Raw genomic sequence first — 26684 nt, forward strand, 5'->3', positions numbered from 1 at the left:
TACCAAGGGCAAAATTTCACATTATCTACTAAAATTAAAAATGAATTTACCCGTTGAACCAGTTTTAAACTACCTACTAGAATTTAGTGAAATATTTCAAAAGAATTGACATTTAATAATTAAAACTATTTGGTATAGATTCTTAACATATTTCTTTTCCATGTATGATGGATAGTATTTTGTGACTTGCTGTTGTTATATAACAGTATGTTCTGAAGAACTCCACATACTGCTTTTAATTAGTCGCTATTACAAATATTGCAGCAAAACCCCTTATACATACCCCTCTTGGAGGCTAAGTTTATCCACTTGAGATTCCTAGTTCTGAAACTGTTACTACAGTATGTACACATACATTTTCTTCTAATTTTTCAAAAAGAATTACACCAATTTATACACTTAAAGCAATTATGTTAAAAGCTTATTAACATCTGGAATCTTAATAGATACTGGGTGTTAACAGATAGTAAGTATTATCAATTTTTCTATAAATGGCAAGAAATAGACTCATTGTTCTTTTCTTTTGAATTTGAATCATTAGTGAATTTGAAGATTTTTCAAACTTTTACCCCACAACTTTTATTATCAATTATCAAATTTCAGATAAAATATTTTAGAATTAGAATAGTGTCAAATGCACACTTTATTTTGCAAATTATCAGATATTGATTTGTCTTATAAATATAAGAAACAATTATCAATAATACATATGTAAGAAACAACTGCCAAGAGCCCCAGAATTCTTGTCAAGGAGAGAAAGGATTCAGCTTGATAAAGGAACATATTTGCAAAGTAGATCAAAAAATATTTAAACTTGAAAGGGTAAACTAAGGAGAGAGAGAAAACAGCATTTACAAAAGTCTTCATTTTCTAAATGTCTTATATTGAATGCTAGAACATTACCTGCTGCAGACTGAGACACATAGACTTGTGGGCTCTGCTGCTGCTGCGCAATGAGGGAGGGCATACAGCTTAACTGCGAAAAATGACTGGCAGAAGGCAGGCTGCTTGTCTGTAACTGTTGAGGTTTCACTTTACAAATATTAGGAGGGTCGGATGTAGTTGTGGATTTTGTACTCAAAGAAGAGGTAGTATATGTACCAGCTCCTATGTTTGTGGGAGAAATAAAGGGGAAAACCAGCAAATATAAAAGTGCCATTGTTGTTCATAGTACCAATCGGAAACTGGAGTATCAATACCCATCATGTACTTATACACAGCTTTGTACCAAAAGTGGGTATGAGGTGGCTTACAAAAGAAAAGGATACTTAGGGCAGTGCCTGTGGCTCAGTGAGTAGGGCGTCAGACCCATATACCGAGGGTGGTGGGTTCGAACCTGGCCCTGGCCAAACTGCAACAACAATAACAACAACAACAAAATAGCCAGGTGTTGTGGTGGGCACCTGTAGTCCTAGCTACTTGGGAGGCTGAGGCAAGAGAATCGCCTAAGCCCAAGAGGTGGAGGTTGCTGTGAGCTGTGACATCACAGCACTCTACCCAGGGCAACAGCTTGAGACTGTTTCAAAAAAAAAAAAAAGAAAAACCAAGAAAAGGATACTTATCGTTAAATGCAAACATGACTATAAAACCGGAAAAAACATAACCAATGGAAAATTAAAAGGAAGAAATAAAACAGAAAACTCACAAAATTAGGCTGAATGCCTACATGACCTACTATATATAGTTCAACCTGAAAGTACTATTTTGTTTTTAATTATCACAAAGGAAAAAAGGATACATAATCACAAGCTTCACTCATGACCATGTAAAACATACAAGGACAATGAGCTGTACCTTAGGAAGATGATAAATGGGCTTTGAGATATCTTAATTGCTCCTAGGTCATAAAAACTCAACTGAAGTTCAGATTCCATCCTTCCCACCCCCCGGGAATGGTAATAAAATAAAGACAGACAACTGAATGAGTAAATGGAACTACAAAAACTTAGGTTTTGAAGCGTCCATTAGTTGTTGATCAATGAGGTATAATGACTATAATATTGGATCAAAATAACAATACTAGTATTTGATTAAAAATTAAAATATGGTTATCATTATCTTAAGACCTCATGATGTCTCTATTTTTGCAGGTGAGAAGGATGACTGGGCAAGAAGGTACTTGTTAAAAGAATTTCTCCTAGTTAGGCTTGGTGCCTATAGCTCAGTGGCTAGGGCGCCAGCTGCATACTGCAGAGCTGGCGGGTTCAAACTGAGCTGGAGCCTGCCAAACAACGACAATTACAACAAAAAAATAGCTGGGTGTTGTGGAGGGGCTATTTTGGGAGGCTGAGGCAAGAGTTTTGGGAGGCTTAAGCCCAAGAGTTTGAGGTTGCTGTGAACTTTGACGCCGCACTCTACTGAGGGTGACAAAGTAAGACTCTGTCTCAAAAAAAAAAAAAAACCAAAAAAACAACAAAAACCAAGTAGACTAGGGCCCAAGCTAGTCTAGTAAGCATTAGTGAAGATGCTTTGGCAAATGGGTGGTGGGAATGCTTATAAGAGCTTTAAAGAGGGAAGAGCTTTAGACACAACACTGATTTTATTTTTATTTATTTATTTTTTTTGTTGCAGTTTGACCGGGGCTGGGTTTGAACCCGCCACCCTCGGCATAGGGGCCGGCGCCCTACTCACTGAGCCACAGGCGCCGCCCCACAACACTCATTTTAAATTTTATTTTATTTTTTTTTTAGAGACAAGAGTCTCATTTTGTTGCCCTCAGTAGAGTGCCAGGGCATCACAGCTCACAGCAACCTCCAGCTCTTGGGCTTAGGCGATTCTCTTGCCTCAGCCTCCTGAGTAGCTAGGACTACAGGCGCCCGCCACAATGTCCGGCTGCTTTTTTTGCAGTTTGGTTCGAACCTGCCACCCTCGGTATATGGGGCCAGTGCCCTACTCACTGAGCCACAGGCGCCACCCCAATTTGAAATTTTAATGCAGTGTAAAACCTGGGTTTGTCTTAATGCACACATCTGCTTAAACATTAAGATAATATCAAAATTGCTGGGCACAGTGGCTCATGCCTATAATCTGGGAGGCTGAGACAGGTGGACTGCCTGAGCTCACAGGTTCAAGACCAGCCTGAGCAAGTGCGAGACCATGCCTCTAAAAAACTAGCCGGGTGTTGTGGCAGGTGCCTGCAGTCCCAGCTCCTCAGAAGGCTAATTTAAGAGAATCGCTGGAGCCCAAGAGTTTGAGGTTCCTGTGAGCTAGGACAGCATGGCACTCTACTCAGGGTAACAAACTGAGACACTCTCTCAAAAAAAAGAGATAATATCAAAAGAACTGTAGTACAAACCAAAGATCATCTTTTTCAACAGAAGAAACATGGTTCCACATATGGTGAAGGAACAAAGGTCCACATTTTTACAGTCAAGTATTTTACAAACATTTGTGCTTCTTTAAGAACGATAAAGCCTCCAAATGAGATAGTGCAATGAAAAGATTACACACTAGTAAAACTTATGAAAAGTGGAAGGAAAATATGAGGAGAGCAAGAAGAGTACTAAGTTTGGGTGCTGATAGACTTTTCTTTTTCTTGTAGAGACAGAGTCTCACTGTACTGCCCTTGGGTAGAGTGCCGTGACGTCACACGGCTCACAGCAACCTCTAACTCTTGGGCTTACGCGATTCTCCTGCCTCAGCCTCCCAAGCAGCTGGGACTACAGGCGCCCGCCACAATGCCTGGCTATTTTTTTGTTGCAGTTTGGCCGGGGCTGGGTTTGAACCCGCCACCCTTGGCATATGGGGCCAGTGCCCTACTCACTGAGCCACAGGTGCCGCCCTGATAGACTTTTCTTAAAAACAAAGCAAAGACGGAGACGCCATCTTGCAGTAATTCACCAAAATGACAAACACAAAGGGAAAGAGGAGAGGCACCCGATACATGTTCTCTAGGCCTTTTAGAAAACATGGAGTTGTTCCTTTGGCCACATATATGCGAATCTACAAGAAAGGTGATATTGTAGACATCAAGGGAATGGGTACTGTTCAAAAAGGCATGCCACACAAATGCTACCATGGCAAAACTGGAAGAGTTTACAATGTTACCCAGCATGCTGTTGGCATTGTTGTAAACAAACAAGTTAAAGGCCAGATCCTCACGAAGAGGATTAATGTTCGTATTGAGCATATTAAGCACTCTAAGAGCCGAGATAGCTTCCTGAAACGTGTGAAGGAAAATGATCAGAAAAAGAAGGAAGCCAAAGAGAAAGGCACCTGGGTTCAACTGAAGCGCCAGCCTGTGCCACCCAGAGAAGCCCACTTTGTCAGAACTAACGGAAAGGAGCCTGAGCTCCTGGAACCCATTCCCTATGAATTCATGGCATGATAAGCATATAACATAGCACACAGGAGTACTAGTGGACCCACGTTTTTAGGAGCAAGAACCTATTTATTCCCCATGAGCTCATGGCATAATATGTGTACAGCAGGGGCACACAAGATAACCAATAGTCCATGTAACAGTGATACAAGGTGCTGGGACCTATTTCCCACGAATTCAAAAGTCAATCAACACTTTGTCACATTAAATGGTAAGGTGCCTCCCTGAGCTGCTGGAACCTCTTCCCCTATGAATTCATGGCATGGTAGATACAAATAATAGCATAAAAATGTTTCTTGTTCATTCAGTACAAGTGTGTTTCCCCCCCCCCCCAAGAAGTATTAAAGCAAATTTTAATGTGTCCTAAAAAAAAAAAAAAAAGCAAAGACAAACCAAAACTGAATCGAAGCCAAAAACCAATGGATTTGTCAAATAGCAGAGGCTAAAAATTCTCTGTCCCTAACTCTTCATCAGAAAATACACAAGTTACTCCAGTAAATTTAGGGCAACAGCCCCGTCAAATGAGATGGACTGAAAAGCAGTATGATTCTATCATTTCTAAGCTGATCTAGTTAGCTATACACAGGTAAAAATGATAACTGAAAGGTGACCTTCACAGAAAAATTTAAGAGTGGGGCGGCGCCTGTGGCTCAGTCGGTAAGGCGCCGGCCCCATATACTGAGGGTGATGGGTTCAAACCCGGTCCCAGACAAACTGCAACCAAAAAATAGCCGGGCGTTGTGGCGGGTGCCTGTAGTCCCAGCTACTCGGGAGGCTGAGGCAAGAGATTCACTTAAGCTCAGGAGTTGGAGGTTGCTGTGAGCTGTGTGAGGTCACGGCACTCTACCAAGGGCCATAAAGTGAGACTCTGTCTCTACAAAAAAAAAAAATTTAAGAGTAAAATGACATTTTTCTACCAATGACTCTTTAATACCTGTAATGAGGATGAGGGCAATTCAGGAAGCATGAAATATAGCAAAATCTGTTCGGTAAGCTATCAATAAATACTTGCCAAACTAAAATTGGCAGAGGGTATAGGGGGGAAAGAGGTGAGAGTGGCAAGAAGTTATGAAAAATATGGGTGGCGCCTGTGGAAACCAGGGTGGCAGGTTCAAACCCGGCCCCGGCCAAACTGCAACAAAAAAATAGGCAGCAATGCAGTGGGCACCTGTAGTCCCAGCTACTCTAGAGGCTGAGGCAAGAGAATCGCCTAAGGCCAGGAGTTGGAGGTTGCTGTGAGCTGTGTGACGCCATGGCACTCTACTGAGGGCAATAAAGTGAGACTCTGTCTCTACAAAACAAACAAAGCTGTGATTTAATAAAAAAAAAAAAGGAAAATAAAAATAATTGACCCACAATCTGATATTTTTTGTAAATAACATTTTTGTGGATGGGGTGGGGATAATGAATAGGAAGGAGATCATAATAAATTTTAAATAATTCAAGATATTTAGGCCGGGTATGGTGCCTCACGGCTGTAATGCACTTGGAAGGCTGAGGTGGGTGGACCACCTGAGCTCATGGGATCAAAATCAGCGTGGGCCAGAGCAATCTCTCGTCTCTAAAAACAGCCAGGAAGCTCAGCACCGATGGCTTAGTGGCTAGGGCACCAGCCGCATACACTGGAGGCTGCGGGCTTGAACCTGGCCTGGGCCTGACAAACAATGACAACTATAACCAAAAATAGCCAGGCATTGTCACGGGTGCCTGTAGTCCCAGCTGTTGGGGTGGCTGAGGAGAGAGTATCGCTTAAGCCCAAGAGTTTGAGGTTGCTGTGAGCTGTGATGCCACAGCAATCTACAGAGGGTGACATAATGAGACTGTCTCAAAAATAAATAAATAAATTAATAAATCAATCAATAAATAAAAATAGCCAGGCATTGTGGCAGGTACCTGTAGTCCCACCTACTCGGGAGGCTAAGGCAAGATAATCACTTGAGCCCCAAAGTTTGAGGTTTCTGTGAGCTATGATGCCAGGGCACTCTACCAACAGCGACAAAGTAAGACTGTTTGTCTTAAGAAAAAAAAAAAAAAGAATCAAGGTATTTTATAGGAAAGGTACCAAGTTCTACCTGATAGTGATGTTGTAGGAGTGACTGAAGCAACAGGAATCTGAGGCATTGATGCACTTGAGAACGAATTGTAATTAGCAGTGCTGGGTCCACTGGCACTACTGCTGACTCCACTTGGAATCGGAGGTGCTGCGGAAGTTACTGGAGACCCTTTATCCCTTATGTTCGGAGAATTCTCCCAGGCCTTGCGAGCAGACTCCATCTGCAATAAAATGGAATTTTTATAGCAAAAAATGATGTTAATATAGAACTGATACACACACACACACACACACACACACACACACATATATGTATACAAGTATTAATATTTAAATTCTAAATATAATCTTGCAAAAAGTGCAAAAATCAAACATTAAGACCCCAGGGCTTTCAAATCTTTTACTTGCCCTATTATCTTTGTTCTTTTACTCAAACTGGGGGTAAGTAGGGTTTAATTATGTTTCTACAGAAAACGACTTGATGGCTTTGAGAAACAGGTCAGAAGTGTAAGGGCACTGCTGCTTATGTATCATTCATTTTTATTATTTATATATATTTTTTGAGACAGTCTCAAGCTGTCACCCTGGGTAGAGTGCTATAGCGTCACAGCTCACAGCAACCTCAAACTCTTGTGCTTAAGCGATTCTCCTGCCTCAGACTCCCAAGTAGCTGGGACTACAGGTGCCCGCCACAACACCTGGCTATTTTATTTTTTTGGAGACAGAGCCTCAAGCTGTCGCCCTGGATGGAGTGCCGTAGCATTACAGCTCACAGCAACCTCCAATTCCTAGCTTAAGGGATTCTTTGCCTCAGCCTCCCAAGTAGCTGGGATGACAGGCGCCTGCCACAACGCCCGGCTATTTTTTGGTTGCAGCTGTCATTGTTGTTTGGCGGGCCCAGGCTGGATTCGAACCCGCCAGCTCAGGTGTATGTGGCTGGCGCCTTAGCCGCTTGAGCCACAGGCGCCGAGCCAACACCTGGCTATATTTTGGTCATAGTTGTCATTGTTGTTCGGCAGGCCCAAGCTGGATTCGAACATGCCAGCTCTGGTGTACATGGCTGGCACATTAGCTCTTGAGCTACAGGCGCTGAGCTGCTCATGTATCATTTAAACATGAGCCTCCATCCCTACCGTGAATAAGGAAATACCATGCCTCTTTAAGGCTGACTTGAAGCTCTTCCCCTAGTTGGAAAGGGCCTCAGTAAATACCCATTCTCTTCATTCATTCTTTGAAAGCCAAGGTTTCTCCAATGGAAGATGACAGGCATCTTTTGGTTGTCTCTTTTCATGCTTACACAGTTTTCAAAGGCAATATAACTAGGTAGGTTTTAGACTTGGGTATAATAGAGATACTTTCTTCTTCATGTCCAGACCTCACGAAGCCACGGGCATTTGTGGCCCCTGGTTTTAGCTGTAGTCTCCTAGTTTCTTAAAAGGCAAGAATTGCTTATTTCAATCTATGGGGAGCAGCACTCATCAGCAATGTTCATCAGACATATATGTAAATGCAAGCTACACATAAAATTCTGAATTTTATAGTAGCCACATTTTTTTTTTTGGTAGAGACAGTCTCACTGTACTGCCCTCGGGTAGAGTGCCATGAGGTCACACGGCTCACAGCAACCTCTAACTCTTGGGCTTACAGGATTCTCTTGCCTCAGCCTTCCAAGCAGCTGGGACTATAGGTGCCCACCACAACACCCAGCTATTTTTTTGTTGCGGTTTGTCCGGGGCTGGGTTTGAATGGGCCACCCTCGGCATATGGGGCTGGTGCCCTACTCACTGAGCCACATGCGCCGCCCTAGTAGCCACATTTTAATAAGTAATAACAAAGTATTTGATAATATTTAACTCAACTCAATATTACAGTATAACTGAATATGAAATTTAGGTATTTTACATTCTTTTTTTGAGACAGAGTCTCACTTTATCACCCTCGGTAGAGCGCTATGGCATCACAGCTCATGGCAATCTCCAACTCCTGGGTTTAGGCGATTCTCTTGCCTCAGCCTCCCAAATGGCTGGGACTACAGGCACCTGCCACAGTGCCCGGCTATTTTTTTTTGTTGTTGTTGTTACAGTTTGGCCGGGGCTGGGTTTGAACCCGCCACCCTCGGTATATGGGGCTGGTGCCCTACTCATTGAGCCACAGGTGCCGCCCTTTACATTCTTTTTTAATATGAACATTTCAGATGAAGCATTTATTTTATTTTACATTATATACCTCAATTTCGATTAGTCACATTTAAAGGGCTTAATAGATACATGTAGCTAATAGATTCTGAAATGGAGAGGACACACGTAGAGCCTCAAATATGTGAGACTATTATTTTTTTTTGAGACAGAGCCTCAAGCTGTCGCCCTGGGTAGAGGGCTGTGGCATCAGAGCTCACAGCAACCTCCCAACTCCTGGGCTTAAGCGATTCTCTTGCCTCAGCCTCCCAAGTAGCTGGGACTACAGGAGCCCGCCACAACGCCCGGCTATTTTTTGGTTGTAGTTGTCATTGTTTGATAGGCCAAGGCTGGATTCCAACCTGCCAGCTCAGGTGTATGTGGCTGGTGCCTTAGCCGCTTGAGCTACAGGCACCATCCACATGAGACTATTTTAAAGAAGGGAACAACAGATTTATACTTTTGAGATTTTTACCACTACTAGTCAATACTAAACTGTGAGGGAAAACCAAGATAATCTGTAACATCAGTTATACTGACGTACATGAGGGAACATTTTACAAGTACCATTTTTACACCATTGTTATAAGTTTATGGGTCCTTGAAGTACCAATTCTAAAATTTTAATTCATAGTTACTTTAGCGATTCTCTTGCCCTTTGCCTCCCAATTAGTTGGGATTACAGGTGCCTGCTACACGCCTGGCTTTTTTTTTTTTTTTTTTTGGTAGAGACGGACTTTCACTCTGGCTCACTCCTGCTCATACAGGTCTTGAACCTCCGAGCTCAGGCAATCCACCCGCCTCGGACTCCCACAGCGCTGGGACTACAGGTGTGAGCCACCACGCCCAGCCCAAATGTGTTTTATTTTAAAATAGAAGTCTTGGGGGAAACTTGGAAAGTTAGCCATAATATAATTTACTTGTACCACCTAAGATTTTGTGGTTTTGAGTAATTTAATAAGTGTATAATGTCTTTCATACAAGTTTTATTGTGTTGGGAACACATAAATTATTAAATTATAGCTAATCAACTTTGTATAGCCATATAGGCCAAATGCACTTGACTTAATTTCATTTCTTAGCAGCAAGAAAATTTTAAGTTTCTATTTTTGGAAATTCAAGGAAACTAAAAGTACAATTACTTAACTATACTCATCCTCTCCCCTTGGAAAATATTCTATCATTGATGTCCATAATATAGTAAGTACTTTATTCCACGACCTGCTATAAATCTTGTTTAAAGTAACACTTTCCAAGAATCTATTGATAATGTTAAGAGAGGACTTACTGTATAAAAGAACTTTTCTATGCTTTATAAATTATTCAAATAAAGGGAGATGTCAGAAGAAGTAGAAATAAAGAAATCAGAGGAAACTAATTTAGGGTTTTCACATGAGAGCTATAACCCAGTTACAAGCTAAGAATAGGGGGAAAGGGGAAAGGGAGGGGAGGGAAGGAGGAGGTGGGTAGACGGAACGGGATTGGTGGGATTACACCAGCGGTGCATCTTACAAGGGTATATGTGAAACTTGGTAAACGGTCTGTGAAGCTAGTGAATGATGCCCCATGAATATATCAATGTACACAGCTATGATTTAATAAAAAAAAAAAAAAAGAAATCAGAGAAGGTTTTAAGCCAATGTAATTTTACTTGGATTTATTTTATTTTAAATATATATATTATTTCTTCTTGGAACGTTAAGAACATAACTGAAAGGAAAAGTCGAAAGGGTATTCTAAAGAAGTAACAATTGCCATAAAAATAATTTGCTTATGTGGAATTAGATTATTGCCTTGAACAGGGTAATGATAACAAACATGCTAATAAGACAAAGTAAGGAACACATACTGAGAGAGTCATTAAAGTGGAAAGACAACAGAAAGGCTGAACAGGAATTAGCGGTAAACAGTGAGGGTGGGGTAAAGGCAAAGATGACACGAAGCACAGGTTTCATCATGAAATGTTATGGTCTCAAACTTGTACTTGTTAAGCCTCTTATAAAGCAGTTGGGTGAGGTTAAGGGGTGAGGGGACAAATGGTCAGGAGGCTGGGGACTCAGAAAAAGTCCAGAAATGACCACTGGCCATATTGTAAACAACTTAGATTTTGGCTCCCCCATCCTAAAGACCACATCAAAGAGATTCAGGTAGCAGAGCAAGACCCATATCAATGACAACAAAACATCCAACAAAAATTTCCTGATGTTGATTATAAAGCACACTTGTATTTATCAATTTCCTTCTCATAAAATAGTTCAATAACTACATTGTATCCATTTAATTAACATAAGACTTACAGGAAAGACAGAAAACCATCATTAACCATACTTAGGACTCAGGTAACAAATCATAGAAAGCAGAGAATAGTAAGCTAGTAGTTTTTGCACACAATCAATATATACCAAAATTATTAAGATCTTTAAGAGGAACTTAGCACAAACATAGAAAATATAAATGCTCTCCTGTGTTCTAAGAGAAATTCACAAGCATAATAGGCCTTACTTGATAGAAGGATATTAAGTCATTTGTAAGTGATATTAGAAGCAAACAAAATTTTAAAATCATTGTACTTCCTCAGCCTGGTATTGATGTTAGCCACATAAAACTACCAAAATAATTTTGCTAAATTATGCCCCCTTGCATGCAATAATTAAGGACGACCCTTAGAGATGGATGTCGTACATACCTTGAAGGTGAGGCTGAAAGTAGTGGGAGGAACTGAAGTAAGGCTGGAGCTCTGTTGTATAGTCTCCCTCTTAGGGAGGGGAAGGGTGTTGGGCAGGGGGACCTGAAAAGGCAGGCAACACATATCACAATCTAACTAAGTCTGCTACAAAAGCCCCATTAAAGATGGTGGTGTTTTCATTACAGCCAACAGGAATATCTGATTACTTAAGAATTACATTGTGTTTCTAGTATTATAGTTGATAGTTATAGACATCTTAGATAAAACTTGTGAAGAGAAATATGTGCCTTTTCATATATGAATTAGCAGAAAGTGTGCCCCAAATAGTAGGTGTATACCCAGATGGCAGTGCTTCTCATAATGTGTATATACACATGACGATGCTGTTAAAATGCACATTCTCATTCCGTTAGTGTGGGTTAAGGCCTTAAGCTCTGTGTTTGAAAAAAGTTCACAGATGCTGCTGCTGGTTCATGGGCCTGTACATAAAAATTCTAAGAAATTCAACTTTCACCATATATGAGATCCCACTAGGTTCTAACAGAAGTATTTAACATGACTGAAAAAATCTGCAATACAGTCATATTTTTAATAACTAGATTCAAGAACAAAAGTAATTATGGGGACAGCCATGGTGGCTCACATCTGTAATCCTAGTATTCTGGGAGGCAGAGGCAGGAGGATTGCCTGAGTTCAGGAGTTCAAGACCAGATTGAATAAAAGTGAGAACCCATCTCTAGTAAAAACAGCAAAATTAGCCAGGCATGGTGGTGTGTGCTTATAGTCCCAGATCACTTCAGCCCAGGAGTCTGAGGTTGCAGTAAACTATGATGACGCCACTGCACTCTAGCTGGAATGACAGAGTGAGATTCTTGTCTCAAACCAAAAAAAAAAACAAAAACAAACAAACAACCCCCAACCCCCTGAGCTAGAGTATAATAATTTTGGGAAGACAGGAGGAAAACTAATAGCCCTACCTCATTACACAAAACAAATTGATACAATAATAAAATAATTATGGCAATACTGAAATTTTGAGATCTAGGAACTCACTGCCTGTATCATTTTTTTCCCTGAAAGTCTCTGGATCTTGGGATTCTATTATTTATTCCTACCATGTTTGCCTTAATGGTTCACTCAGTTGTTTAGGTAAAATTACTGAGATCCTTGGGAGTTTTAGGACTATCACTCTGAGATACTATAAACTACCTAATGGAGATTTCTTTTTTTTTTTTTGTAGAGACAGTCTCACTGTACTGCCCTTGGGTAGAGTGCCATGGTGTCACACGGCTCACAGCATCCTCTAACTCTTGGGCTTACGCGATTCTCTTGCCTCAGTCTCCTGAGCAGCTGGGACTACAGGCACCCGCCACAACACCCTGCTATTTTTTTGTTGCAGTTTGGCTGGGGCTGGGTTTGAACCTGCCACCCTCAGCATACTGGGCCGATGCCCTACTCACTGAGCCACAGGTGCCACCCCCAATGGAGATTTCTAATACCATGAACTATTTAATGTAGATTCTTTTATAATTCTTGAAAGTAGCTATGCTTCTAAAAATTTTCCCATGTAGGACATTTGCTTTTCACACTACATTAACTTTAGAAATCACCACCACACTTAGCACAAGCAAAAATGTGGTATCACTCCAAACTGATGACTATTTATAATTATAGGTCACTATGAAGGTTTTGAGACTGTGTTGTAGTCCATTATTTGACTTCTAAGAAACACAGTAAATAATCGCTGGATGTGATGGCTCAGCACTGTGGGAGGCTGAGGCAGGAGGATTGCTTGAGCTCAGGAGTTCGAGGATTGTCTGAGTGAGAGTGAGACCCCAATTCATGAAAAAAATTGAAAAACCCAGCTGGTTGTCAAGGCGAGCACCTGTAATCCCAGGGGTTTCAGAGCCTGCGGCAGCAGGATGCCCACAGCCCGAGTCTGAGGTTGCAGCGAGCTATGATGCCACTGCACTCTGCTCAAGGCTTAGAGTAGAACTCTGTCTTTTTTTTTGAGTCTCACTTTATCACCCTCAGTAGAGTGCCGTGGTGTCACACAACTCACAGCAACCTCCAACTCCTAGGCTTAGGCAAGTCTCCTGCCTCAGCCTCCCAAGTAGCTGGGACCACAGGCACTACAATAAGGCCCGGCAATATTTTGCTGCAGTTTGGCTGGGGCTGGGTTTGAACCTGCTACCTTCAATATATGGGGAGAGCTGGCTCAGAACTCTGTCTTGACAAAAAAATACAAGGGAAAAGAAAAGGGTGGCGCTTGTAGCTCAGTGTGTAGGCACTAGCCATATACACCAGAGCTGGCAGGTTTGAATCCAGCCCAGGTCTGCCAAACAATAATGACAACTACAACCAAAAAATAGCCAGGTGTTGTGGTGGGCCCCTGTAGTCCCAGCTACTTGGGAGGATCGCTTGAGTCCAAGAGTTTGAGTTCCTGTGAGCTGTGACACTGCCACAGCACTCTACTGAGGGTGACATAGTGAGATTCTGCCTAAAAAAAAAAAAAAAAAGAAGAAGAAGAAACATAGTAAATATTGTCCTTTCTGATTCATAGGTTTAAGGTTTAATTGCTTGGCTTATAGGTGTTGTTGATATATATTTCCATCCATGTGGGTTTATATTTCTTGATTTTTGTGTATCTAAAAACTTTCGTAATAACCTATGTAATGCTCACTGACCTAAACTAATATTTCTGCTTTCAAATATATACTGGGTACACTGCTATGAGACTCGTCTTTTCTCTCCAGCAGATACCAATATATAAGCCACAAAATTCATTAGGCTTACAGATCACACAGAAGCCATTAAAATGCTCATTTGGATATTTTCAATAGCTTTTAAGAATTCTAAGAATAATGGCCTTTTCTCCCTGTTCATATTTTATAAATTGTATTCTTAAAAGGTAGCTTCGCAGAAAGTATCATATGCTTTCTTGAAAAAGTTAATACCTTAGACATATAAAGTATGTATGGACCTTTTTTTTTGCTCATTAGTTTCCATTAGTGTCTGTGTATTTAATGAGTGGCCCAAGACAACTCTTATTCTTCTAATATGCAGCAGAAAATGACTGGCTACCATAGTGACATTAGCACTTAAACTAAAGGAAAGAAAGACTTTTTCCTTCCCAAGATATCCATTATTTCCTACAGGAAGTTAAGAAAAAAAACAAAAACAAAAACAAAACAACCCACAACCAACCAACCAAACAAAAAACAAACCAGCTGGGCCTCATGGCTCACTCTTACAATCTTAGTGATCTAGGAGGCCAAGGTGGGAGAACTGCTTGAGGTTGAGAGTTTCAGACTAGCCTGAGCAAAGATGAGACCCAGACTCTACAAAAACTAAAAACAGTGAGCTGGGTATAGTCTTACCACTGAGGAGGCTGAGGCAGGATTGTTTAAGCCCAGGAGTTTGAGGCTGCAGTGAGCTATGACGATGCCATTATACTCAAGCTGGAACAACAGAGCAAGACTTTGTCTCACAAAAAAAAAAAAAAAAAAAGAAAAAAGAAAGAAAAATTTAAGCCACTCTGAGAAAGGTGGAGACTGGGTAGAGGGAAGGGAGTTGGATAAATTACATTAATCAGCTCCTAGAGAGCTTTTTTTTTTTTTCTTGAGACAGAGTCTCACTATGTAACCTTCAGGAGAGTGCCGTGCAGTCACAGCTCACAGCAACCTCCAACTGTTGGGCGTAAGCGATACTCTTGCCCCAGCCTCTCAGACAGCTGGGACTACAGACGCCCCCCACAATATTTTTTGTTGTAGTTGTCATTGTTTTAGCAGGCCGGGGCCAGTTTTGAACCCACCAGCCTTGGTATATGTGGTACGTTCCCTAACCACTGAGCTACGGGTGCCGAGCCCTAGAGAGCTCTTATCATCAAGAAAAACTATCACTTACTCCTTTCTATTCCTTTTCCTCAGCTACATATCAGAATTTCTTCAGCTTGACTATAAAAATTGGATTAAGTGACCCCCTAACACAGCTCACCGTTCTAAATTTCTATATACTTAAGGCTAGAGAGAATAGGAAGCACAGACCAAAAAATGTAAGACAAAAATATTTTAAAACTCAAAATGATAGTTAAAATCGTTTGTGAGAGACCTTTAAGTATTTACCTATAATGGATGTTTTTAAAGAGAAATGATCAACATTTTAGTCTAATATGCTTTGCTTATTTAAGGGCTACAATCAAAGAGAGCAGCTGACTAAATTTCGTATTTCCACCATACCTGACTTCCAAAGAAAGAACCATACAAGTTAATTTCTAAAATGTTCTTTTAAATTGTACTATGTGACCATGGCAAGTTCTGTGACATTTTGAGGCTTACAATTTTTTTTTTTTTTTTTTGAGACAGTCTCATTATGTCACCCTCAGTAGAGTGCCATGGCTTCATAGCTCACAGCAACCTCCAACTCTTGGGCTTAAGTGATTCTCTTGCCTCAGCCTCCCAAGTAGCTAGGACTATAGTCGCCTGCCACAATACTCAGGTAGTTTTTTTTTTTTTTTTTTATTGTTGCAGTTGTCATTGTTGTTCAACAGGCCTAGGCTGGGTTCAAACCCGCCTGCCTTGGTGTATGTGACCAGTGCCCTAACCACTGAGCTATGGGCACCAAATCAAGGGGCTTACAATTGTTTATTTGTTAGTAAGAGAGTGAGGCAAAATGACGGACTGTACTGACTTTTTTTTTTTTTTTATAGAGACAGAGTCTCACTTTGTCGCCCTGGGGAGAGTGCTGGGGCTTCACACAGCTCACAGCAACCTCCAACTCCTGGGCTTAGGTGGTTCTCTTGCCTCAGCCTCCCAAGTAGCTGGGACTACAGGCACCCACAAGGTTTGAACCTGCCACCCTTGGCATATGGGGCCGGCACCCTACTCACTGAACCACAGGAACGGCCCAACTGCACTGACTTTTAACACCACACTGAAATATGGCATGGTTGCTTTGAGAAACTAGGGCCTAATTTACAACACAACATCAGCTGATATTAAAGCACTTAAGAATCTCTGACATATATATGTGTACATTTTCCATGTATATTACAGCAAGAATGTTGTTAATGTTGGTTCTTCAAAACTCAAAAAGAAACATCTGATCCTTTGGTCACACTGTAGTTGCTTTACAGTTCTAATTCTCACTGACTTTTTTTTTTTTTGTATAGAGCCTCAAGCTGTTGCCCTGGGTAGAGTGCCGTTGCATCACAGCTTATAGCAACCTCTAACTCCTGGGCTCAAGCAATTCCCCTGCCTCAGCCTCCCAAGTAGCTGGGACTATAGGCGCCCACCACAACGCTTGGCTATTCCTTTTTTGTTTTTTTGCAGTTTTTGGCCGGGGCTGGGCCTGAACCCACCACCCCTGGCATATGGGGCTGGCGCCCTACTCCGTTGAGCCATAGGCGCTGCCCCATCGCCTGGCTATTCTTTGGTTGTAGGTGTCTTTGTTGTTTGGCAGGCCTGGGCTGGATTTGAACCTGCCAGCTCTGGTGTATGTGGCTGGGGCCTTAGCCACTTAAAACCAATTCTCACTGTCTTAAATGAGAAGTGAATTAGGTTTTACTCATTGCATTATGTATAAAAAAAAGTTACACGTAAGAACAAAATCAGCAACCAAATAAAATGTCACATTTGTAAAACATGAGAGCAAAGAAAAAAACTTCCCAAAACTAGGTTAATAGGATTAGCACTTATGAAATCAAGTCTACGGCATCAAAAAATTTTGATCTTAAATAGAAATCTGATGACTTTCTGAAGAAAAAAATTCAGCTTTGACTATTTTTTGCTAATTATACTACAATGCTCCGAAAAACAAGTTTACTAACAGCTCTTTTGAGTAAGAACAATATAAAAGTACTAGATAACAACAGCCAAGGTCCTATTCAGATTTGCCACATCTCAAATGAATTACTTACGTTATTAACCAAAGTATCCTCCATCTTTGCATTATTAGTAGCCACAGTGTTAGGCAAAGAAGAAGAAGGTGTAGTATAGTCTGTTACAGACTCCTGTGTAGTAACGGGAAAAAAAAAAATGTTTTAAACTGAATTAATGGATCACTTTCTAATGATAACCTAATAGTTGTACAGTTGTTCTTGGACAAAAACTAAAGGAGACCTTGTGACCCAACTCGCTCAAACCTTATTTTATCAACCGTGGGACAATATACAAATGCATCCACCATCCAAATAACATTTCAACTACTGCTGAATTCCTATACATCGTTAATAATGCATTGTATAGTACTAAGAGATTATCAGTGGTACCAGGTATTCATTTCTGTCGGTTATTAAAAGAATGTTTTATGTGTTTCCCATACTCACTACACAGCTTACATTCAACTGTTGTTATCTTCAGAATAAAACAATGTAAAATAGGCAAACAACAAGATCTAAGCTGTCATAATCAGATTTTGGGATATGCTTCTTATTTACTATCATGAATTTCTTTTGCAGATTTTGGCCGAGGCTGGATTTGAACCCACCTCCTCCAGCATATGGGGCTGGCGCCCTACTCCTTTGAGCCACAGGCGCTGTCCACTATCATGAATTTCTTTTCTTTCTTTTTTGAGACAGAGTCTCACTCTGTCACCCTGGGTAGACTGCTGTGACGTCACAGCTCACAGCAATCTCCAACTCTTAGGCTTAAGTGATTCTCTTGCCCCAGCCTCCCAAGTAGCTGGGACTACAGACAGCGGCCACAATGCCGGGCTATTTTTTGGTTGTAGCTGTCATTGTTGTTTGGCAGGCCCAGGCTGGATTTGAACCCACCAATCTCAGTGTATGTGGTTGGCGCCCTAGCTGCTGAGCTATAGGCGCCGAGCCATGAATTTCTTTTTTAACAAGGCAGAGTTGGATTACGTGAACTATATTATTTACATGAACTCAGTTGTTTGGCAACAATTTTAAAAAAGAGAAAAATATTCAAGTAAGATTAAAGATTACATCTACCTTTCTTCTCACCGAGAATATGTCCCGGAGTCAACATGAGATGGGAAACATAAAATTGCTGTTCCCACAAGGGTCAGTTCCCACAGTCATTCAGCATATTTTGCCTTAATGAGCATTTTTAAAGATATATGTATTTCATTCATTGTGTCCCCCAAATGTAAGTCAACATCCTGTAATGTTCTATCAAATAAATAATGATCTGTTCCAACCATGAAAGAAAACTGGTTATACTGGAGTTACTAAAAGTCTGCCTTATTTACTGATTTTGGAATCTCACCAGGGGCAATGTAAGGCTCTACTGTTACTATATGAACATGCTAAAAATAAAAGAGTCATCTTTAGAAGCCTACAAACCAAATGAAAAGTATTCCAATTTTGTGAAGACATTTTTCACTTTAAGCTACTCAAACAGTCCAGAATTAAAAGTAGAAAAAATTTCTGCAAAAGCACATATAATTTACTATAAAGAATTTTTCTTTGGATTATGTATGTGTTCAACAAAATAAAATCTTCTCTGTAGAATTAATAACCCACATTAGTCAGTATTTATAGAATTATATGCTTCAGGGAAAAAAGTAAAAGTGAAAGTTTATCATCATTGCAATTCTTTCTTTCTTTTTTTTTTTTTATTTTTAGGGACAGAGTCTCACTTTATCACCCTTGGTAGAGTGCTATGGCATCATAGCTCACAGCAACCTCCAACTCCTGGGTTTAGGCAATTCTCTTGCCTCAGCCTCCCAAGTAGCTGGGACTACAGGTGCTGCCACAACACCTGGCTATTTTTTTTGTTGCAGTTTGGCTGGGGCTGGGTTTGAACCCACCACCCTGGGTATATGGGGCTGGCGCCCTACTCACTGAGCCACAGCGCCGCCCATCACTGCAATTCTTCCGATGGTTTGCATCTCTTGAACTGGTACTGCATTGTGCTTACCTTTGCGTTAGTGCCATATTCTGCAGATGATACTGAGATCATTGTTCCTATTTCAGTAGACATTTCTGTCACGGATTTGGTCTCCTTTGTTGTGACAGTATCTGTGCTTCTGACTATGGCAGGGCTTGGCTTATCTTGTCCTTCTGGCTCTACCTGTTGGGCATCTTTTACTTTTCTATTTTTTAATGACCGTTCCTTTCCAATGGGACCAGGTTTGTGTTCCTTGTTTTCCACTGGACTCAAATCTGGAAGCTAAATTAAAATACTTATGACAAAAATGCCTTGTGAGCAAAGATACTCACTAACATGTTAACTACCACGTGAGTTATATTTAACTCATGCTAGTTTTGAGCATGGGGCTTGGTGAAACTGTGAAACCTCTGCTCATTGTTTTTGCTGTTAATCAGCACGTATCCCCCACCTATTGCTGCCCTGTTCTAGGTGGTCCGCCCAAGCACACCACTCATGAGGAGCTATGTTCTCTGATTACCATAACTTTTGTTTTGCTTTGATTGTTGGCCTGGCAGCTCTTTGAATAAAATAGATTTGAGAGCAGGCTGTATACTATTCAGAGGTCGTCATCCAAGACCACCCTCTTCAGATACAAGTATTTAGGGAATGACAAAAGACTCAATTCTCAGAAAACAAACTTAATAAGTATGTTGTGTGACATATACAACTCATATGGTGTGCAGTGTAAAAATCTATTTTTGTGCACAGATAACAAAAAAATTACAAAATTTTCATTAAATTAGAAAGGACCATTCTGTTTCTGAAGTTTTTATTCTAATTTCATAATAAAACACCATGGCCCTGAAGCAAAAAACCATCTTTCTTTCTTTTTTTTATTGTTGGGGATTCATTGAGGGTACAATAAGCCAGGCTACACTGATTGCATTTGGTAGGTAAAGTCCCTCTTGCAATCATGTCTTGCCCCCAGAAGGTGTGGCATAAACCAAGGCCCCCACTCCCCTTTCTTTCTAAGGCAGCAGTCAACTAAACTGAATTTAGTTTCTGACACAATGACTTCGTAAGTGTCAGGAATATGAACTACATTTACCTTCTGGGCTTTGATAGGTCCTGCCCGTGGCTGTTTCTGCCGCTGTTCTTTGGGTTCAGGTATTTTGTCAGTAGCCTTTTCCGAAAGCACAGGAACAACTTCGTTTTCATTCACATTTGATGCTGGAGCACCGAACTGAATTGTGTCAATACCAATTTCTACCCCACTTTCCTGACCATTCTTTGTTCCCTAGTAAAAGAATATTTAAAAACTTGTTATGAAAGCAAACAGAGTTCAGATCTGACAAAATGATTTATATAGTAACATATATTTTTACAACTACAACAAAGGGTTTAACACAATCTACTTATTAACTAGATTAATTGACACTGGTTATGTTTTAGAACCTTCTCTTAGCCACTTTAGATCTACAATAGAAAACAAATGATAAAATGAAAACTAAGACAAGACTTAAATTTTTAAAGTCCTGGCTCTTATGAGTGTGGTCATGGACAAATACCCTCAAGATGTTTTATCATTTAAAACAAATGTACGGGAGATACCTGTGGCTCAAAAATGGATAGGGCGCAGGCCCCATATACCGAGGGGGCGGGTCAAACCTGGTCGCAGCCAAACTGCAACAAAAAATAGCCAGGTGTTGTGGCAGGCACCTGTAGTCCCAGCTACTCTGGAGGCTGAGGCAGAGAATCGCCTAAGCCCAGGAGTTGGAGGTTGCTGTGAGATGTGATGCCACGACACTCCACCCAGGGTGATAAAGTGAGACTCTGTCTCTAAAATTAAAAAAGTTGTGGGGGCAAGACATGATTCCAAGAGGGACTTTGCCTAACAATTGCAATTAATGTAACCTGGCTTATTGTACCCTCAATGAATCCCCAACCAAAAAAAAAAAAATAAAAAATAAATAAATAAATAAAAAAGTAAGTTAATTGAACTCCTTTATTGTGCTAGGCAGATGTCAGTGATCAATATAACTTACAAAACTTGCATTCTAGTAGGTAGAGAAAATAAGGAACTGAAAAGTCAGATTAACATGTAAAAATCAGACTGGTAGACAGAGATGAGTCTCTGAGGAGGATTTATTGACACAATCTAAAAGATCAGTAGAAAGTGTTTCAGAAAAAGAGTAAATAACTACTGGAAAGGTCAAGAACAAAAAAGGTCACTGAGACTAAAGCACAGAAGGTATAGGAAACAGCAGTACAAGACAAACAAACAGGAGGTTAAACTTAGGGCTTTGTTATAATCTTTTCATGGAAAATCACAACTAGGGGCAAAGCTCAAAGATGGACTTTGGTCTAATAACTGAATCACTACTTCAGATCGGTTGTGGTGTTCCAGAACTTAGCACGGTTAACTGCTGCATATGTTTAATGTTAAATCAGGGTAAAATGTCAACAGAATGGTCAAGTTATGTAATTCAGATTTACTTTCAATATTTAAATACTCATTTGAAAGTCATGTGCTGCATAAGGACAGCATTTTGTCAATGACAGACCACATATATAAGATTATAATACTTTATTTTTACTACATCTTTTCTATGTTTATATATGATTAGATATACAAACTCCACTGTGTTACAACTGCCTACAGTATTAGTATAGTAACATGTTGTACAGCTTAGGAAAAAAAGGCTGTATCTTACAGCCTAGCTATAGCAACCAAGTTTAAGTACATTCCATAATGTTCACACAATAACCTATTTCCCAGCATGTATCAAAACTGTTAAGTGGCTTGGCACCCACAGCACACTGGTTACGGCACCAGCCACATACACCGAGGCTAGTGGGATTGAACCCGGACCGGGCCAGCTAAAACAATGATAACTGCAACAAAAAATAGATGGTGCCTGTAGTCCCATCTACTTAGGAGGCTGAGGTAAGAGAATCGCTTAAACCCAAGAGTTTGAGGTTGCTGTGAGCTGTGACACCACAGCTCTTTACTGAGGGCGACATAGTGAGACTCTGTTTAACAGAAAAATGTTAACAAACAAATAAAAAAAAAACAAAGATTGTTAAGTGATGTATGGCTATCATAGGCAAATATTGGTAATCCAAATTAGAATAAAATTTTCTTTTTTTTTGTAGAGACAGAGTCTCACTTTATGGCCCTCGGTAGAGTGCTGTGGCCTCACACAGCTCACAGCAACCTCCAACTCCTGGGCTTAAGCGATTCTCTTGCCTCAGCCTCCCGAGTAGCTGGGACTACAGGTGCCCGCCACAACTCCCGGCTATTTTTTGGTTGCAGTTTGGCCGGAGCCAGGTTTGAACCCGCCACCCTCGGTATATGGGGCCGGCGCCTTACTGATTGAGCCACAGGCGCCGCCCTAGAATAAAATTTTCTATTTGCTTTAGTCAACATTGAAATCCCATTGTCAGTTAAGTATAAATGTACAGTGAGTATTAGAAGAGCAAAATGATGCAGCAATTAATGACCATAAAGGCCATTAATTATGCACACACAAATATGAAGAGGCTGAACACAGTTAACTGTGAATAGGAAAACAGATTGACAGTTAACGTAACTTGAGACTGTTAGTTTTAAGAAAATACCCTTTGGGGCAGCGCCTGTGGCTTAAAGGAGTAGGGCGCTGGTCCCATATGCTGGAGGTGGCGGGTTCAAACCCAGCCTCGGCCAAAACTGCAAAAAAAAAAAAAAAAAAAAAAAAAAAAGAAAATACCCTTTGAGGCTGGGTGTGGTAGCTCACGAATTCTAGGACTCTGGGAGGCCAAGGTGGGTGGATTGCCTGAGCTCATGAGTTCAAAAGTAGCTTGAGGAAGACCAAGACTTCGTCTGGAAAAAATAGCCATTGTGGTGGTGGTGGTGGTGGTGGGGCGGGGGCGGCGGCACCTGTAGTCCCAGGTACGTGGGAGGCTGAGGCAGACAATCACTTGGGCCCAAGAGTTTGAGGTTACCATGAGCTGTGAAGCCATGGTACTCTACCAAGGGGAACAAAGTGAATCTGTCTCCAAAAAACAAACAACAACAACAACAACAAAAATCTGTTTTTCATTAGAGTCATCCAAGAAAAAGTTCCATTAAGGAATTCATTCCACTCCACGAAATGGCAACTTTGCTTATTCAAAATTTCACCATGCGGAAAACTTAAAAATCATCTACAGTAAGCACCTGCATGCACAAAAATCACCTTCTAGCCAGAAAATGTAAAGAATGAAAAGAAGATGAAGTGTTTGAGAGAAAAATGAGATGCCACCAAAATACCCTAAGTCCACCTTTGAATGAAAAATCTCAATCACAGTGTGGATGTACTACACCCCATTTTTCCCTGTACTCCTTTATAGCAAAACTACACTAATGTTGTTTATAGTCAGCCCTCCATATCTGTGAATTCAGCATCTGCAAATCCAATCAAATGTAGATCAAAAATACAGGATGGCCATAAAGTTCATGTGCAGTTTAAAACTGCACACTATTTTAAACTGTACATGAACTTTATGGCCACCCTGTATTTGAGGAAAAAACGGATAGTTGTGTCAGTACTGTACATCTAGAATTTCCTTGTCATTATTATCTAAACAATACAGTATAACAACCACTTACACAGGTTGTACTAGGTATTATAAATAATCCAGAAATGGCTTGGCTCCTGTAGCTCAAGTGGCTAGGGCTCCAGCCACATACACCAGAGCTGGCGGGTTCGAATCCAGCCCAGGCCTGCCAAAAACAATGACAACTACAATAAAAAAATAGCTGGGTGTTGTGGTAGGTGCCTGTAGTCCCAGCTACTTGGGAGGCTGAGGCAAGAGAATCGCTTAAGCCCAAGACCTTGAGGTTGCTGTGAGCTATGATGTCAGAGGTCTCTACTACCAAGGGCAATAGCAAGACTCTGTCTCAAAAAGGAAAAAAAAAAATTAACAAAAAAACAGAAATGACTTAAAGTATATGGGAAGGGCTTGGTGCCCACGACTCAGTGAGTAGGGCACCAGCCACATACACCGAAGGTGGTGGGTTCGAGCCAGACCGGGCCTGCTAGACAACAATGACAACTGCAACCAAAAAATAGCCATGTGTTGTGATAGGTGCCTGGAGTTCCAGCCACACAAGAGGCTAAGGCAAGAGAATCACTTAAGCCCATGAATTTGAGCTTGCTGTGAGCTGTGATGCCACTGTACTCTACTGAGGGTAACATAGTGAGACTCTGTCTCAAAAAAAAAAAAAAAAGTATATGGGAAGAATGTAAACACGGCTCCTTTTTATGTAAGGGATTGAGCATCCCTGGAGTTATTTACATCTCTGTATGGAGTGGTGGTGGTATCACCAGAACCAATCTCCTGTAGAGATGGAGGAACAATGGACTGTACTCATCTTTCCTCTCTTTTGATCTTATATTGGCTCTAAACAGGGGTCCATGCCTACTGCTATACTAACAGTGTCCTAGAAGAGCCATCAGTGACTCCATGTTGCTGACGCCAACTGTCGATTTGGTGCCTACATTACTTCAATTACTACCAGTGTCTGTCACACTTGATCAATCCCTTTTGCCTTGAACATATCTTTTCCTTGCCTTTTAGGATACTTCTCCAATCACCTATCTCCTGCATCTCCTGTATTTCCTAGAGTTAGAAAGCCCAATTAATTACTAATTGCTTTACTACTCATTCACCCTTGGTAACTTCATTGAACCATCTATATGCTAATGAGCTTCAAATCCATATCTTCAACCTAGATTGCCTCTTCTAAATTACACACTCTTTGGGGGTGCCGGTAGTTCATTGGTTAGGGCACTGGCCGCATGCTCCAGGGCTGGTGGGTTCGAACCCGGCCTAGGCCTGCTAAACAACCACCCCCCCGCCACCAAATAGCCAGACATTGTGGTGGGGGGCTATACTCCCAGCTACAAGGGAGGCTGAGGCAAGAGAATTGCTTGAGCCCAAGAATTTGAGGTTGCTATGAGATATGATGCCACAGTTCTTTACCGAAAGTGACAAAGAGAAGAGTCTGCTCAATAAAAAATAAATAAATTACACACTCTTACATCCAACTACCCACTTGATGTTTGTACTCAAATGTATAATAAGCACCTTAATTGTATCATGTCCAAAACAAAACTCCTTATATTCTCCCCTAATCCTAATCCATTTATAGCTTCCCAACCTCAGTTAATGGGACTTTTGTTCTTCCTATTACTCAAGCCAAAAATTTTAGAGCTAACTTTGACTCTTTTTTTCTCATGCCCCCCATTTAACGCATCAGTAAATTTCGGCAGCTAACCATTTCTCAGGGCCTTTAATGCCACTTCCCCGGTTTTTTAAAGCTAACACCATTTGATTATATTAATAACATTCTAAATACTACTTTTGACCCCCATAGCCTATTTTTAACAGACTATACAGCATAATTTAAAAGTCAGATCCTATCACTCCCTTGCTCAAAACCCTCCAACACTTTCCTGCCTCTTCCAAAAGACCAATAAGACCTGACCTCTATTATCTCTCCAACTATACTTGTGCCCCTCTGAACTTCCTGAAACAACTAGGCATCCTCTTGTCTTCTGGCTTTTGCATTTGCTTTTCTTTGAAGCTAGAATTCGCTCTTCCTCAGACACGAATAGAACATTTTCTTATCTCTTTCAAGTCTTTAACACAATTGTCATCTAAGTAGGCTTTCCTGACCATCCTATTTTATTTATTTATTTTTTGAAACAATTTGCATTGTTTAATCTGAAGCTGTTCTGGCATCAGGACTTAACTTTTCTGCTCCACAGGTTTCAGGTGCCACTGTATTACTAATTCTCCATTGCTCTTGAGACACGTGTTAGAACTGTCTGCCTCTGCTGGAAGTCCTTGTGGCAGCTTCAGGGGCTTGATTCTTATCAAATGTTTGACCACTTTCAGTTTTGCATTCACTGAAAGGATATTCTTGTGAACCTGAGGGTTATGTGCTTTTTCTAATCCAAGCATCTTTATTGTATCTTTTTCCCAGTATGGACGTCTTTTTGTACTTTTTATTCTAGTAACAATATGCAGTTTATGGGGGTTCTGTGGATCCCCACCATACTTTTCATGATCTGCAGGTGAAGGCTGAAACACTTTATCTGGAATTCTTGACCTGGTAAATCTGTGACAAATCCAATCTGTACAAACAAGAGACTCCACACCTTTTGTCACAGTCTGTAGTCTGCCTAATGGCCTCTGAACTACTGTACACAAAATCCCTGCCATAAGTGTGCTGATTATTCTCTTTAGAGGCAGCGCCCACCAAATGCTCAACCTGAATCTTCCACGGAGGACCTGACCATCCTATTTTAAACTGCCTCCACAGGCCTTGGAACATTCTGTATGTAGCTTTCCTGCTATGCCTTTCCCCTCAGCACGTATCATCATTACGTATGTTACCATTCTGTAGAGTTGGCTTCACCTCACATTACAAGGGAAGCCCCACGAGGGCAGGACATTTTGTCTGTATTTAGTCCCAGTTTTCTAAGCCCACAGGTTAGAATACTATTGCAAGGGTTTAATGAATGTTCAATGAATGAAGAATCATTGACCTAAATAATCGTTTACCAATATTGGAACATGTCTTAAA

The 26684-nt window shown here is 40.8% G+C and overlaps 2 protein-coding genes across 14 annotated transcripts in view; both read right to left on the reverse strand.

Moving 5' to 3' along the window:
- Positions 1-26684, reverse strand: part of PRRC2C (proline rich coiled-coil 2C) — a 122574-nt gene that overhangs the window by 14829 nt on the left and 81061 nt on the right. For 12 of the 13 annotated variants that reach the window (XM_053607570.1, XM_053607565.1, XM_053607561.1 and 9 more), the window contains 6 exons: positions 20178-20366; positions 19118-19369; positions 17152-17244; positions 11235-11336; positions 6394-6595; positions 904-1107 (listed from right to left, as the gene is read on the reverse strand). In XM_053607570.1, coding sequence (XP_053463545.1) covers positions 904-1107; positions 6394-6595; positions 11235-11336; positions 17152-17244; positions 19118-19369; positions 20178-20366 — 1042 coding nt within the window. The remainder of the gene's footprint in view (positions 1-903; positions 1108-6393; positions 6596-11234; positions 11337-17151; positions 17245-19117; positions 19370-20177; positions 20367-26684) is intronic. The other variant, XM_053607566.1, reaches the window with a different exon arrangement.
- LOC128597307 (39S ribosomal protein L30, mitochondrial-like) lies at positions 25617-26379 on the reverse strand. Its single transcript, XM_053607585.1, has one exon. It carries the CDS (start codon positions 26318-26320, stop codon positions 25844-25846), a length of 477 nt encoding a protein of 158 aa, XP_053463560.1. The 5' UTR covers positions 26321-26379; the 3' UTR covers positions 25617-25843.

The sequence above is a fragment of the Nycticebus coucang genome, chromosome 10, assembly GCF_027406575.1.
Source record: "Nycticebus coucang isolate mNycCou1 chromosome 10, mNycCou1.pri, whole genome shotgun sequence".
NCBI classification, from domain to species: domain Eukaryota; kingdom Metazoa; phylum Chordata; class Mammalia; order Primates; family Lorisidae; genus Nycticebus; species Nycticebus coucang.

Excerpts from the sequence above, each read along its gene's own strand:
- LOC128597307 (XM_053607585.1), bottom strand. The coding sequence starts at position 26,320 with ATGGCAGGGATTTTGTGTACAGTAGTTCAGAGGCCATTAGGCAGACTA.